Source organism: Notamacropus eugenii, chromosome 1 (genome assembly GCF_028372415.1).
Source record: "Notamacropus eugenii isolate mMacEug1 chromosome 1, mMacEug1.pri_v2, whole genome shotgun sequence".
Classification (NCBI taxonomy): domain Eukaryota; kingdom Metazoa; phylum Chordata; class Mammalia; order Diprotodontia; family Macropodidae; genus Notamacropus; species Notamacropus eugenii.
In genome coordinates, this window is record NC_092872.1 from 379,251,813 (window position 1) to 379,266,167 (window position 14,355).

General features: G+C 45.0%; 1 protein-coding gene across 2 annotated transcripts in view; it reads left to right on the top strand.

The window, feature by feature from the left end:
• ADAMTS2 (ADAM metallopeptidase with thrombospondin type 1 motif 2) overlaps positions 1 to 13,862 on the top strand; it is a 448,064-nt gene extending 434,202 nt beyond the window's left edge. For both annotated transcript variants that reach the window (XM_072630735.1, XM_072630736.1), the window contains 4 exons: positions 3,198 to 3,405; positions 5,973 to 6,102; positions 7,031 to 7,120; positions 13,397 to 13,862. In XM_072630735.1, the coding sequence (XP_072486836.1) occupies positions 3,198 to 3,405; positions 5,973 to 6,102; positions 7,031 to 7,120; positions 13,397 to 13,845 (877 nt within the window). In that variant the 3' untranslated portion in view covers positions 13,846 to 13,862. The remainder of the gene's footprint in view (positions 1 to 3,197; positions 3,406 to 5,972; positions 6,103 to 7,030; positions 7,121 to 13,396) is intronic.
• The last annotated feature ends 493 nt before the right edge of the window (positions 13,863 to 14,355 follow it).

Here is a 14,355-nt window from a genome sequence, read left to right on the forward strand (position 1 = left end):
GCAGCTCATTACACTGAGTAGTCTCTGAGGAAAAGAACCACAAGACCAGGCCTGAAAGGACTGAGGAAGTTAGAAATGAGAGATGGTCTTGGATGCTGTAGCATATCCTTGCCCTATATTTAAGGGAAAGGATGGAAGAAGCTCCTTGCAGATCTAGGCTTTGAAAGAAATTTGACTGGAGGTTCACAGGGTGGGAATGTGGAGAAATAGGAATAAGGAGTCTCTCAATCTTAGCAAAGATGAGGAAAAAAATTTTATTGTCACACCAGAGGGGACTTCTGTTTTGAGGGAAAGGGGTAGATTTGGACTGATGTAAAGCTGAGAAATTATTGGTTTTCTGGGGTACATTGGGCCCTTGTAAAAGTTTAGAAACCAGACAGAGCATTTGGGGGAGCTACTAGCCTGGGAGTCAGAAGACCCAATTTCTAGTCCTGGGAGGCAGCTAGAGGGCTCACTCTATAGAGCTCTAGGTATGGAGTCAGGAAGACCTGAGTTCAAATCCAGCCTCAGATACTTACTAGCCATGTGAACTTGAGCTTGACCTCTCTGTTTGCCTCAGTTTCCCCAACTCTAAAATGGGGACAATAGCAGCGCCTACCTTGCAAGTATTGTTATGAGGACCAAATGAGATAATATTTGTAAAGCGCTTAGCATAGTGTTTGGCCCACAATAGGTGCTATATAAATGATTATTCTCCTTCTCTCCCCACTTTCCTAGTCCTGGTCTGCCACTCATTTGCTGCAAGTCTTGTCCTTTCCTGGACCTTGGTGTCTTAGCTGGTCTCCATGATTTCTAAGGCCTCTTCCATCTCTAACAGTTTTTGTTCGGAGGCCCGTTCTAGCCCAGATGTTCTATTTTCTGAGATTTCTTCTGGCCTGTGCTCTCAGGTCACTTCCAGCTCTGTTATTCACTACCTGTTGGACTTTGGGAAAGTCTGAGTATTGGTTTTCTCCTCTGTACGATGAGATGCGTGGGCTAGATCAGGGGTATCAAACTCATGTAGAGATGGAAGCCACTAAACCATACATAAGTATAGCTGCAGGCACATGTTGACTTAAAGTTGAATATTACCGGTGTTTTGTGGTATTATCACATGTTTTGTTAAAGATTTCTCCATTACATTTTAATCTGGCTCAGGCTGCCCTCCAGAGCGTTGTAGACTGAATGCAGCTTGAAGGCTAGATGACTGCTAAGGTCCCTTTCACACTTTAGAATCCATGATCCTAACTTTCAGACAGCTCTGTGTGAGCCACTAAGACATCATCTTTCTGGAATGTCCTAGTTACCCCACTCTTGCTCACCCATGACCTAGGGCCAACCACATCCACCCACCTCCCTTGTACCTGCTGGAGAGTACTGCTTGGACAGATGAGCACAACCCTTTCCTACATTTCTCTCTTCAAGGAAAGTAACTCATTTCCCACTTATCCAGAAAGCCTAGTCCCTGCCCTAACCCCTCTGCAATCCCCATCAAGACCCCACGGAGACACATCATTGAGAGAGTCATCCTCATAGACTTGGTCTTCCTTTTGTAGAGACTTAGAATCTGTGGGAGATGCCAGAATAGAAGGCTGGAAAGGGTCTTAGAATATAAAGATTAAAAGAGATCTTAGAGGGGTAGCTAAGTGGCTCAGTGCATAGAGCACTGGAGGCAGGAGGAGCTGAGTTCAAATCCAGCCTCAGATATTTACTAGCTGTGTGACCCTAGGTAAGTTACTTAACCCCCTCATTGTTTTAGAGAGAGAGACAGAGAAAGTGACAGAGAGAGAAAGAGATAGACAGAGACAGAGAGAGAAAGAGAGAGACAGAGAGAGAGAGAGAGAGAGAGAGAGAGAGAGAGAGAGAGAGCTTAGAACATAGAATGTCAGAGCTGAAAGAAACCCAAGGAAATAGAATGTTAGAACTAAAGGTCTCCTTAGAACATAAGCTGTCAGACTTGGAAATGACCTGAGAACATAAAAGTGACCTTAGAACTCAGGTTCAAATCAAGTTCTAGGAAGACTGCGTGTTCTCTGACTCCAGATGTGGTTCTTTCCACTGTGCTGTCTCCCTTTGAATAACTTCTAACAAAACTAAGCTACCTCCTGCTCAACAGTATTTGGCTATCTAAGCCTACTCTATAAATAGCCCTCTGGTGATAATTCTATCCCATCACTAGACACATGAAATCAAGCCTGGGCTTGAAAAATCTGGCTTTTTGCCCCCCCCCCCCCGGGTGCTAGAGTGTGAATGGTTTCTTAGCATTTCCCTCACCTCCAAGTACAGAATGGAAAAAGCCCAACTACACAGAGGTGGGTTTGGATCACTGGGCCAACCCTGGATGTATGAAGCCCCCTTGACTTTTATCCTTGTCTGTATCAGTGGATTTCTTCCAGTGGGACTTCACTTTTTCTTGTTCTGACTCACTATCACTGATCTTGGCATCTAGAGCTTAAGAAAGAATGGGAGCCATGAAGAATATACAGGGCATCAGGTTAGAGAGGTGACACTATGAAAGTAGAATCATTCAGTACACTGAGGCTAAGACTAGAGATGCAGTGTCTAGGGGAGATACAAGGGGCAGTAATGGACCAAGAAGGGATTAGGGTAGAAGCCAAGGTACATACATGGTGTTGGAAAGAAAATAAGAACCTGGAGGGATAAAGGGTAAAAGACAAGAAGTGAGTTAAGCAATATTGGGATGGGGACTGTGGGTCAGGGATATATAGGATATCAGGTTGGGGGCAGGGAGGCCTGGCCATATAGGACACTAGAGAGGGTTTGGGGTAATAACCAAGGGCTTTCAAAGTCTTGGGGTGCATAGGGCATTAATGATTTTGGACCCAGGCAAAACGATTTGTTCCCTCTTGTCTACTATTCATATTGGTTGATCTTTATAAGTTCCCTTATCCTGACTGGCCCTAAGTTCTACTGAGTAAGTACACGATGAGTCAAGCTGTGTGCTCTGTAGTTTACCAGCCATGGTCTATTTCTTCTCACCCACCAAAGGTGTCCAGAATGTCACATGAGCTATGACCTGATACTCTCCTTCCATCCTCTAGGATCCAACCCTTTCCTCCTTCTGTGTTCTCTTCTCATATCACCCCCAGAATCTTACCTTATCCCACAAAGTTGGGAGTCAGGAGAGGTAGGCTCTAAGAAGTTCCAGATCTGACAGCACTAGAGGATTTACCTTTCTTTGTTTCTGGCCCTATTAGGTGGGTCACTGGAGAATGGGAGCCATGCAGCAAAAGCTGCGGAAAAACTGGTTACCAGATACGCTCAGTACGCTGTGTGCAACCTTTGCATGACAACACCAATCGCTCTGTCCACACCAAACACTGCAACGAGGCGCGACCAGAGGGTAGGCGGGCTTGTAACCGAGACCTCTGCCCTGGACAGTGGAGAATCGGGCCCTGGTCCCAGGTAAGCTTCACCTTCCTAGAGAAGAAGCCCAGTGTCCAGAAGCCATTGCCACACCTCAGTGATTTATCAGTTGAAAAGTCACGGTGTTCATTATCAGAGCCAGAGGCCTGAACCCACACACCCCAGGATGAAAAAGGCCTTAGAGGTAATCACTGAACTCAGACACTAAAGCGGATGAGAATGTTACAATTACCAGATCCTGGTAGACACAAAGATAACCCCAGAAGCTAAAGCAGTATAGTACAGACACTCAGAGCATAGACCAGTTCCTTCATTGTAGTGTGAATGAAAATTCAGTGCTGTACTCTGGTCCCAAGAGGGGCAATTGGAATCATAAGCGGGTCTCTGTTAGGAATTCTAAATGGAGAAGAAATTGGGGGGTGAGAGGGAAGGTCTAGAGATCTTGGAGGAGAGGAGACAGCAGCCCTGACGGGATGACAGAGGCAGAGGAGTGAGGCTAAGGATAAGGGCCCCTCTGGGATCAAGAGAGCAGATTCTGTTGGACAGAGCAGAAATTATCCAGTTGAAGACCAGAAAAGATTCCAATTGGAACATAGGGATTCTGATGGAATAAATAGGCTCCAGATGTGGACCTAGACCTAAAAGAAGGGAAGGAAGGGGATGAATGAGAGCTGTTTCCTAAAGGGCTATGTGGAAGAAAGGCCAGGCATTTTCCATTTGGCCCCAGAAGGCAGATATAGAGGCAGTGGGATATGGAGAGATGAATTAAGGCTTTATGTCAGGGAACACTTCTATCCAGTTAGAACTATTCCAAACCTAAAGGGCCTCCTTGGGTGGTAATAAATAGGTTCCCTCTCACAGGAGGTCTGCAGGCAAAGGCTGAATGACCACTTGAGAGGTGCGATGGAAAAAGGATTCTTGTTTAGGTATAAGCTGGAGCCAGGCTCCTCCTCCAACACTGCTTTGTCTGCCTTACCCAACAGACAGCACTTTATAGACCAAGGGATCTGTCAAGGTAGGTAGGTCTTATGCAAAAGTTGGTTGTACAGATGAGATTCATGGAGGTGGAGCACAGATCCAGGCTCAAAATAGTACCCTTGGGAATATCCTATTCATTCCTCTTTGAGGCCACCATTTCTTGCTAGCCAATTCTCATTGGCACTCCCTCCTCTCTGAGAGGAAATTTGAACCCAGACAGGCCTGAGTTCTGCTCACTTGTCTATGTCTTCATGCCTCTGTGATTGAGTACCATCACCTCTACATGGGTTTAGGAATGGGAAGCCATGCAAGGAAACCCTGGAGAGCTACAAGAATAAGAAAAGGCATCCCTATTCCATAAGCAGACATGCAGTTCAGTAGAAAGAGCCCTGGAGTGGGATTTGGGAGACCTGAGATCTACCACTATCACTAATTGTACCTCAGTTTCCTCCTCTGTCAAACAAGGTGGTATAGGAGCAGCTGACCTGCAAGGACTGCTGTGTTTCTGAGAATCTGTGACTGTGACTGCCTGGAGAGACTCAGTGATTGTATGGATACCTGGGCTTTGTAAAACTCGTGCTTCTTGGCTTAAAATGCTAACTCAGATGGCAGCAAGAATGAGCTGTCTGTCTGGGGCCACCTCTGATCACTTACTTAAAGCACTTTGTAAGCCACAGAGTGTGGATTTAGTAGCCTACTGTTGTTCAACCTTCTCAAAGAGGACCAATGACATCAGGAGGGTGATGTCTTGATTTGCAAGTGAATTGGATTGAAACGAGGCAGGCTGTGCATTCATCAGCCTCACTGTTTCCTTCAGAGTCACTTAAGTCCAGTGGCAAGACATAGGTCAGGCCAACTAGCAATATTTCCAGTGGATAGATGCAGTGGAGAGACTCTACCCTTTTAAGTTAAGGTCTTTCTCAGGTCTTAAGTTTTTCTGAAGCAACACTCATTCAGTGATTCAGGTATTTAAGGCTAGGTAAGAAATGAGGCAAAGGATGGCCTAATTTGCCTACTTGAAAAGAAATCAATAAATCCAGGAGGGGAAGACCTCAGGGTTTCTGGCCAGAACAGAAACAATTTCTGTTTACTCTCACTTTGAGCCATCAAAACCCAGACTGTGACCAAGTGAGGCTTGAGCTGGCACCTATTATTGGCCAATCAGTGAAACCCAGGGTGACTTGGATTTAAGGCATGGTCAGGTAGCTCCATTTGATTCCCAATGAGCTTTATCAAAGCTTGGTTTTCCAGAGCTCTATTTCAAGATTTAGTAGCCCTGCTAGTATTTCTGGAAAAGGATAGTCTCACAGAGCTTCATGTCCAGTGTCAAAACTGGTTTTTCTCTTCCAGTGTCAGTACTTAGGCACCATGAATAGATTAATTTATAAGCTGCCAATTAGTCACTAGTATCCATTAAGTACCAACTAGGTGCCAGGCACTGGGCTAGGATATGGACACACACAAAAAGCAAAATACTCCCTACTACATTTTAGGGCAGAGATGAGGAGGAGGGGCAGTAAGGGAGTGAAGACATAACATGTAAATAACCAGATACATACAAGATATTCTAGACGGATTTCTAGATAGCCTCGCAGGTGGGAAGCACTAATGATGCACCTTTCTTCCAGTGTTCAGTGAGCTGTGGCAATGGCACTCAGGAACGCCAGGTCCTGTGCCGGACCCAGGATGGTACCATTGGCTCCTGTCGGGAGGAGCGACCAGAGACAGCAAGGACATGCAGACTCTCCATATGTCCCCGTAAGTCTTCTCTAAGGTTGGCCAGGTTGGCATGTAGGATCAAAGGGGATCACCTGCAGAAGAAGCATGGATGAGGGGATAGGTCACTTGACTTGAATTCAGGAGTTCAAATCCTGTCTCAGATACTTACTGCCTGTGTGACCCTGGGCAAAGTATTTGATCTTTCCCAGACTCGGTTTCCTCATCCGTGAACTGAGGGAATGATGGTCTCCAAGGTCATTTCCAGGTCTAAATCTATAACCCTATGCACTTATATGTCTATAAATAAGTTTTAAGCATCCCCTGAAATATGTCTGTGGTAAAATGAAACTTCTTCTAAGTAGCAAGTGTCACGTAGGATTGCACCTTGACCTCACCTCAGGTGTCATCACACCAACCATGATACCTTGGATGTTGCCTCTTGAGCAAAAAACATCAGAGAGGAAGAGCTCAGGTCCAGGCTGTGCTGTTAAAACAATCCCCTTGGAGGTGTCCCATTCAATCCCAGCATGTTTTAAAACCCTGGAGCCAGAAGCCAGAATGTCCAGCCCAAGAGTGTTACCTAGGGCTGAACATCCCTAAGCTGGAGACCTGCCTGTTTCTCCATGTCCAACCTAGTCCAAAAACCTTTTGCAGTGATTGTGTTATAGGGTCTTGGTGACAATTGCTTATGAATTTAACCCAAGAGGGTTTCTACCATTCAGTCTTTCATTAGAAGTCATTGAGTTGGGGGAAATTTCAACAGTCCTCCAGCCTAAATGCTGGTAAGCCTTTCCAGGTAGATCCTAACTAGGATAGTGACTGGCCCTCCGCTGGACTCCCCTCCCCTCCTGTGCCTGGACCTTAACACCTCAGCCTCTAAATTTCAGACACCTCTCTGCATGAAGCCTGGGCTGAGGTCCCCAGCCCATCCCTGTTGGCTCAGATATCTCTGTTCTCTTTCTCTTAGGAAACATCTCTGACCCTTCCAAGAAGAGTTACCTCATCCAGTGGCTGTCACGTCCAGACCAGGACTATCCAATCCAGAAAATCTCGTCAAGTAAAAGACCCGTTTATAACTCTGCCTTCGGCCTTTCCTGCATGCCCGGGCCGCTGCGGATCTTACCTTTGGCTCTTTTTCTCTCTCTCTATGGAAAGTTCCCCTGACTCTTGCTGAGTCTTCTCTGGGGCTGAATCTTTCTTTCTTCCCAGGGGCCTCAATACCTGGCCTCTCTCTGATTCAGAGCCCGTGTTGCCCTGGAGGCAGATGATGTCCCGGCCTGTGGACGTGGGAAGGAGAATTTCTGCTGTGAGACGCAGGCCTCCGGGATAGTGCCAAGAGCCATCAGCCTGGGGCTCTCGGGCATAGGTGAAAAGCAACTCCTTGGTCCAAGATGTGCAGTTTGGGGCCAAGACAGAGACCCGGTCATGAACATGATCATATCCCCATGACGACAGACCTTGGAGTGCCAAGTCTCTTTCGCTTCCTCTTCCTCTGCCCAACATCTCCTCCCCTCAGCCTGCTTTTCTTCCAGCAGGGTAGACAGATGAATGAGAGACTTCCTTCCATTCCCTAGCCCACCTCCTTCACGTGTTGTGCTCCCCACAGGACACCTGGCTCTGTTCTTTTCCTCTGCCTTTCATTTCGTGTTCGTTCTTGTGCAATGCTCAAAACAAAGCAGGCTCCTCATGTTTCCATCCTGTGGGAATGTTTAAAGGCTGCGCTCGCTGCTGCTGCTGCTGCTGCTGCCGTCGCTGCTGCTGCTGCTTTTTTGCTCTGTGTTGCCTGGGACCCCAGGCTCATTTTCATAAAGGGTTTTGTGTCTCAATGCGAAGTCTGGACTTTTCTGCACATGGCAGAACTCTTGCCCCCGTAGTCCATGCCATCCCCTGCCCTGGAAGTGGTCTATTCTAAAAAGTTGAGTGTAGTGTCCAGAGAGACCCTATTACACTGGGTTTTCATTCATCAACCTCCCAGGTCTTTTGCTAACCTGCACATGTTTTGATGCTGAGCAGCATGCCTGTGTGAGTGAAAGACTGACAAAGAAACAGACAGTCAGAGACTATTTCATGTAGATATGTCAAGTGGCCAATGGGACTGCAGAAACCACTACAGAATTACCTCAATTGTTATGGCTGTTTTGTTAGGAGAAACATTTAGAAAAATGCCTTAAAGGTGAAAGGTAGTAGCACTGATCAATAAGCCTGGCTTCCGAAGCAAACATCATTCTGGTATATCACAAGCTTGTCTGCCAGGATCTGACTCAAACTGGCATAGAGGAGAAGTCAGGAAAGTTCTTAGGGGAATTGGCATAGTTCCCAAAGGAGAGAGAGTCCTTTTTTCTTTTGTTTCCTCCAAACTCAAATGGCCTCGTTACTTCCGTGACATTTCTGTGCCAAGGAAGAGGAGTTAGTCCTTTAGAGAGCATTTCAAAAGACATCTTAGCTTTGGAATGCACATATTCCAGCTACATCTCTCTATCCACCAAGTCATCTCTAGGCTCTAAGTTCGGGGCCGTCCCTTTGCCCCTAAGCGGGACCCTGTCAGGTGACAGACTCCAATCTCTAGCTCTGCGGCAATGTAGCGCTTCAGATGTGTCATTACCCACCATGCAGTTCCATCTCTGAATGCTGGCGGTCTAGACAAATGTGTTGTTCTTGTTGTTTTTTTTCCCCAAAAGCTGTTAATATTTCATCAACACGACCGCAAAGCAAAGACACATAGCTGGCACTGAATACTGTTATGTAAAATAATCGGTGTTAAACTGTATAACTATGTTCACGACTGTTAACTTTCAAACTTTCAATAGACAACTAACTGTTTAGTGACGTTTTGAGATATGGGTGGCTGTCGAGAGTGGCGCAATAAGGTATCCGGGCATCGTGCACCACGTCAATATGCACTTTGGTTTATCAGGGATATTTTATTAGTGTTTTGTATGTATTTAACAGACTATTAAAGATGTGCTGTTTCAGTCTGCTTCCCAGGTCTTTTGTGTAAGGCCAATTAAGCCTGTGAGAATAATCATCATTATTTCTATTCCATTATTGTCATAGCATTTCTATAGTACATTAAGATTGGCAAAGCACTTTACATACACTGTCCTGCAAACACTATAGAAATGAGGCCCTTCCCCAACTCATGATTTGAAGACATAAAGTCAAATGTTCTGCCAGTTACAATAAGAGCTTGGCAGAATGGATTCCTGGTTGAAGAGCCAAGAGAATCCATTTTGAATCTCACAAGGGACAGTTTTTAAGTCATTAAATGGAGATGAGGCAGGTGTGGAGATAATTGTAGGCTGATGTTTGGCATTTTATTAGATACCATTCACATTTGGTAACCTCTGAATGAAGACCTTGGGCCAGGAAGTAATAAGGCTTTGCTAAAGATTCTTTTCTCTAAAGCCTATGATGAAGAAGCCCCCATTACCTAATGGGCTGTACAGGAGCATTAGACTGGTCTGGATTAAGTAGTCAGACCTTAAGGTTTTCCCTGTCTATGATGGAGATAGAGATGGAGGATGTTTGGACTCTGGGAAGCACTCATATTATTCTCTTTCCACTTCCAATATTGTCTATGATTGGCTAAGGGCTGTATCCACACTGGTCTTATGAAACTCACGCTTCAAAAAAGCCTGAGTGGTCACTGGTCCATCCCCACCAATATTATGTTCTCAGTAAAATGCGGCAGCTGAGAGACGCTTCAGGAAAAATAGGGCAGTAAGAGAGTGGAACAAGTGTAAGCACCTGAAGTGATGAACAAAAGCTGACGCTCATGGGAAATTTGCAGGTGAGATAGAAAACAGGTTTGGAGGAGCATTTGTATTCCTACCTATCAAAGTCAGAAGAGGCTCTGCCCCCTCCAAAACCCTGGTACCTTTTCCACTGAGATGCTCCTTTGCTACTATGCTTCTCTCCTGCTCTCTGTCCTTCTATTGGCTGATATGTTCAACTTAAGTCTTTGCTTTTGAACAAGACAATATTTTTCTGAATCTTCTTGGGGTTGTCAATGTATCTCCTGGGCTTAAGAATATACCCTGGCTTTCCTAGCAATGCAAAGGGGTGAATATTCAGGAGAAGAGCTATGGCCCCCAGAATGTATGGACCTATAGGCAAGAAGCCACTGTCCATGGGGCCTGTCATCCCTAGAAAGAGTGGTACTGTGGCAAGGGTGGATTTCCATCCTGGCCTATATGAATGTGAGTTTTGTGTTCTGGGTAAGGAATACAATATGAAAAATGACATCCTAGAAGACTCAAGCTTGAGTCCCTCCAAGAAAGTGTTGGGTGATGATGGGAGGTTAATTCATGGGATGTTAGTATTTGGTGAGTCCCCAGAGAGAGGTCACCTCATCCAAACCACCTCCTTTTATTCAGAAGAGGAAATTGTAGCTAAGAGATAGGAAGTGACTTACCCAAGGTCAAAATCTAATTAGTGAAAGAGTAAAAACTGTAACTTGAGTTTCCTGACTTTAAGTTGAGTATTCATTCTCTTGGTATTGTATAAGCAATTTCAAGGTTGCCTTATAGCCAGGTCTTGGGCCAATCAATCATCAATTTTCTGTAGGAAGATTGTTCTCTTCAGATATGATGGTCAACTTCCAATCTTGGACTAAAATTGCTGTGTCTTACCTAAACCTAGGATGAATCTGACTCAGGGTGAGCAGACTCAATCTATGAGAAAGTAAAAAAAAAAAATGTAATAAATAGGACATTGAACTTGTAGTCAGGAAAACCTGGGTTCAAATTCCACCTCAGGCACAGACCAAGATGACTGTATGACCCTGGGCAAATCACTTAACCTCTTTTGGCCTTACTTTCCTTATCTGTAAAATAAGAGGATTGGATTTGGTAGCCTCTACAGTCCCTTTCAGCTCCAAATCTATGATTCTCTGATACTAAGTAAGCACCTGTAATCTGGTGGATCTGGAGCATGTAGATATCTAAGCAGACATAATCAGATTGCACCCTGGACCAAAACCAGATTTGACAATATCCAAGGAAAGGATTTTGAGTTTCACAAAGTTCCATGCAAAATGGGATTCTAAAAGTGAATGCCCCTTGGGAGGAATGTGAAGGTGAGGTACTATCAGAAAAAGTGGTAACATCTAGTAGGCCACTGGAGACATGAGACTAGAGCCCAAGGGAGAGGTTGGTACTAGACTGGGTCATGGTGCAGTGCAAAAATACACTAGTTTGGAGTCATTGGAGGTATCTTTGTCTTGGTCCTGGTCTTAGCTCTGCCACTTCCAGGGTAACCTTACACAAATAAGTCATGTGGAGAACCCTTTGAAGAACCCTCTTTTCTTTCTCTGCAAAATGAGAGGGTCAAAGTAGATGATCTCTTAGGTCCCTTCCACTATGATCCCATGTAGATTTAGGAGTAATCTATGTGGAGTTGTAAATTGGAGCTGTGAGAGTCACTGAGATGGCAAAAGAGAAAGTCCTGAGGACAAAGGGCACCCTTAGGTATGTGGGAGGAAGAAGAAGCATAGTGAATGAGACCCGGGATAACCAGGAAGAGGGTCAGGAGGAAAAGGACATAGTGGTGTTGTAGGATCACAATTTTAGACTTGGAAAAGTGTCCAACCCCAGCATTTTGCAGATGAGGAAAATAAGTCACAGAAGACTGAGTGACTTTCCCAGGGTAAGAGCCTGAGATGAGAGTTGAACCTGGGTCTTCCTGGTCTCGCACTCTACCCACTAAGGTGTGCTGCCTTCCTAAAGGCAGCGAAACCAAGGCCGCAAAATGTGTCAGGAAGGCTGTGTTAAAGATGAACAGTGTCTAGAATAGAGAAGGTGGTAGTACTGTCTGTTCTGTACTTGTCAGACAAAAGCTGGGATAGCATGGCTGGTTCTGGCTGCCAGCCTAGGAAGGGTGTTGACAGGTTGAAAAGTGTCTGGAAGAAGATGTCCAAAATAGAATTGAAAACAACATGTTATATTGAGGTCAGGAGTGATAGTCATATCTGAATTTATATTTGTAACTCTTGAGCCTTATCTATGGTAGGTGCTTAAGTGTTGTTAATTTAAATTAGAAACAATTGAAGAAGGTAAATTAGAGGAGACCAGACAGTAGAAATAGGGATGGGAGGGTCAACCTAAATCTTTAAAAGGCTGTGAAGAATCAGAAGGTTCACCCTTCTCTGAGGGGCTCCAGGAAAAGAATTAAGACCAGCTAGTAAAGGCTACAAGGAACACAGTGCAGTCCTCTGAAAGCCAAAGAGGCTACTTATATGACAATGAGTTCAGTCATCAATGGGGGTCTCCAAGTAGAGGCTCGATCCACTTTGGATCAGAGGTTTTGGGCTATGACCTCACTGGTAAGTCTCTTGCCCATTGAGTCTGATTCATTCCCAGAACAAATATAAATGACTCAGGAGTGAATTGCTGTTTTGAGTCAACTGTTTACATAATAAAGACCTGACTTTAGAAGCAATTTGCAGCCTGGGATTTCTCAAGTTAGTGAATATTGAAGAATAGAAACCGGAAGGACAATGCCGGTCACTCTCGTAGCTCCAAGCATGACAGTCCTGAAGGCCTTGTGGAGCATAAAACTCTGTCTATTAGGTGATCAGTGAGCATCCTCCAATAGATGGGACTTCCTCTAGATAGAGATTGCCCTGTCCATCTACCCAACCACTGTCAATATTGTCTTACACTAGCACCCAAAGGGGCTTACAGGAAGACAAGGGAGGGATCGGGTGTTTTGCCAAGAACTGTTTTCCACCAAGGAAATTGAGCCTTGGAAGTGGGAAGTGATCCAAGGTCCCATCTAGCAACTTGTCACATCAAGTTCAAAAACCAGGTCTTAAAACACCAGGACTACTCAATCTATCTTTATGCTACGTTGATTTCTCGAGACAATAATGTCTTTTCTTAGTAGAGAAACTAGTCCTGAGGTACACAAGATGAGAGAAGACACATAGGGTACCAAGCAGAACCCCTTGGAAAAGGAATATCAAAGTGCAGGGTTGAATCTACGTAGCTAGGCGTGAAGAAGTAATCTGTAGAATACCCTCTTCACAAGCACATAGAGCTCCATTCACTGCCTACTTGTGCCACATCACAGATAGACCTGGAGGGTAGACACCTGATAGCTGTGAGCTTGGGCAAGTCACTTAATCCCAAGTGCCTCACAAAAAAAAAAAAAGCATAGGATTACAAAGGAAATTAGTTATATTGAAATATAGTTATCAAAATATTTTTCAGAAAACATGTTTACAGACCCCACCATTCTGTTAATTATCTAGCCCTAAGGCCTAGATAATTAGTTAGCAATTCACACATGTCATTTTCCTGGTCTGGTCATCTGTCCCACTTTTCTCTTTCAGAAGGAGACTGTCAAGGGGACAAGTCAATGTTCTGCCGGATGGAAGTCCTGTCTCGATACTGCTCCATGCCAGGCTATAACCAACTGTGTTGCAAGTCCTGTAACCTCTACAGTAACATCACGGAGGACAACGGGACTGAGCCAACCCCTGGAAGAAACAATGACATTGAGGCGCTGCTCCCAACACTCCCAACCCCTCCAGCAATACAGCCATCTCTGGGACTCCCCCCAGTGACTCCCACTATTGCCATGGGTTCCAACATCACAGAGGAGGAACATCCAGACATCAATGCTGTGGACACACCCTATAAGGTTCAAGGCCCAGACGACGAGGTCCAGCAGCCCAACCTCATCCCACATAGAAGGACCCCATATGAAAGGACGAAGAATCAGAGGATTCAAGAGCTCATTGCTGAGAAATGGAAGAGAGAGATGCTCGGAAGGTTCTAATAAATCAGAAAGATGCCGTCGGTAGCATATTTTTTCCTCTTGGAGAGATGTAACTGGCAGCATAGTAATGATGCACATCCTAGAAATGAGGGGGAGTGGTGCTATGGCAGAAATGCCCAATTCTAAAAGACTGAAAAAGAGAGATGATGGCAGAGGTGCAATGTTCAGGTTGGTTTCCATGATACTGGGGAATGAAGAGTCAGAGAGACCTCCCACTTAGTTATCTGACATTCCTATGGATCTAGCAAAGCAGATGGAGCCTGGGGATACCATTGGGAGGGCTGCTGTTTAAACATGATATTCACCAGCCTTTAACGGAATGGATATAAAACCAGGAGAAAACAGAGCTGGATTAGGGGGGTTCTTGGAAAGAATCCCAGGCCATAAAAATTCCACTACAGAGAGGGTAGAGCTACCCCTAGGCCCAATAGCATTCCCTTAGTTCTTGATCTCAGGATTAGTCAGGTCCTGAAATGGCTCACCAAATTTTCTTTCCATTTGGATTTCACC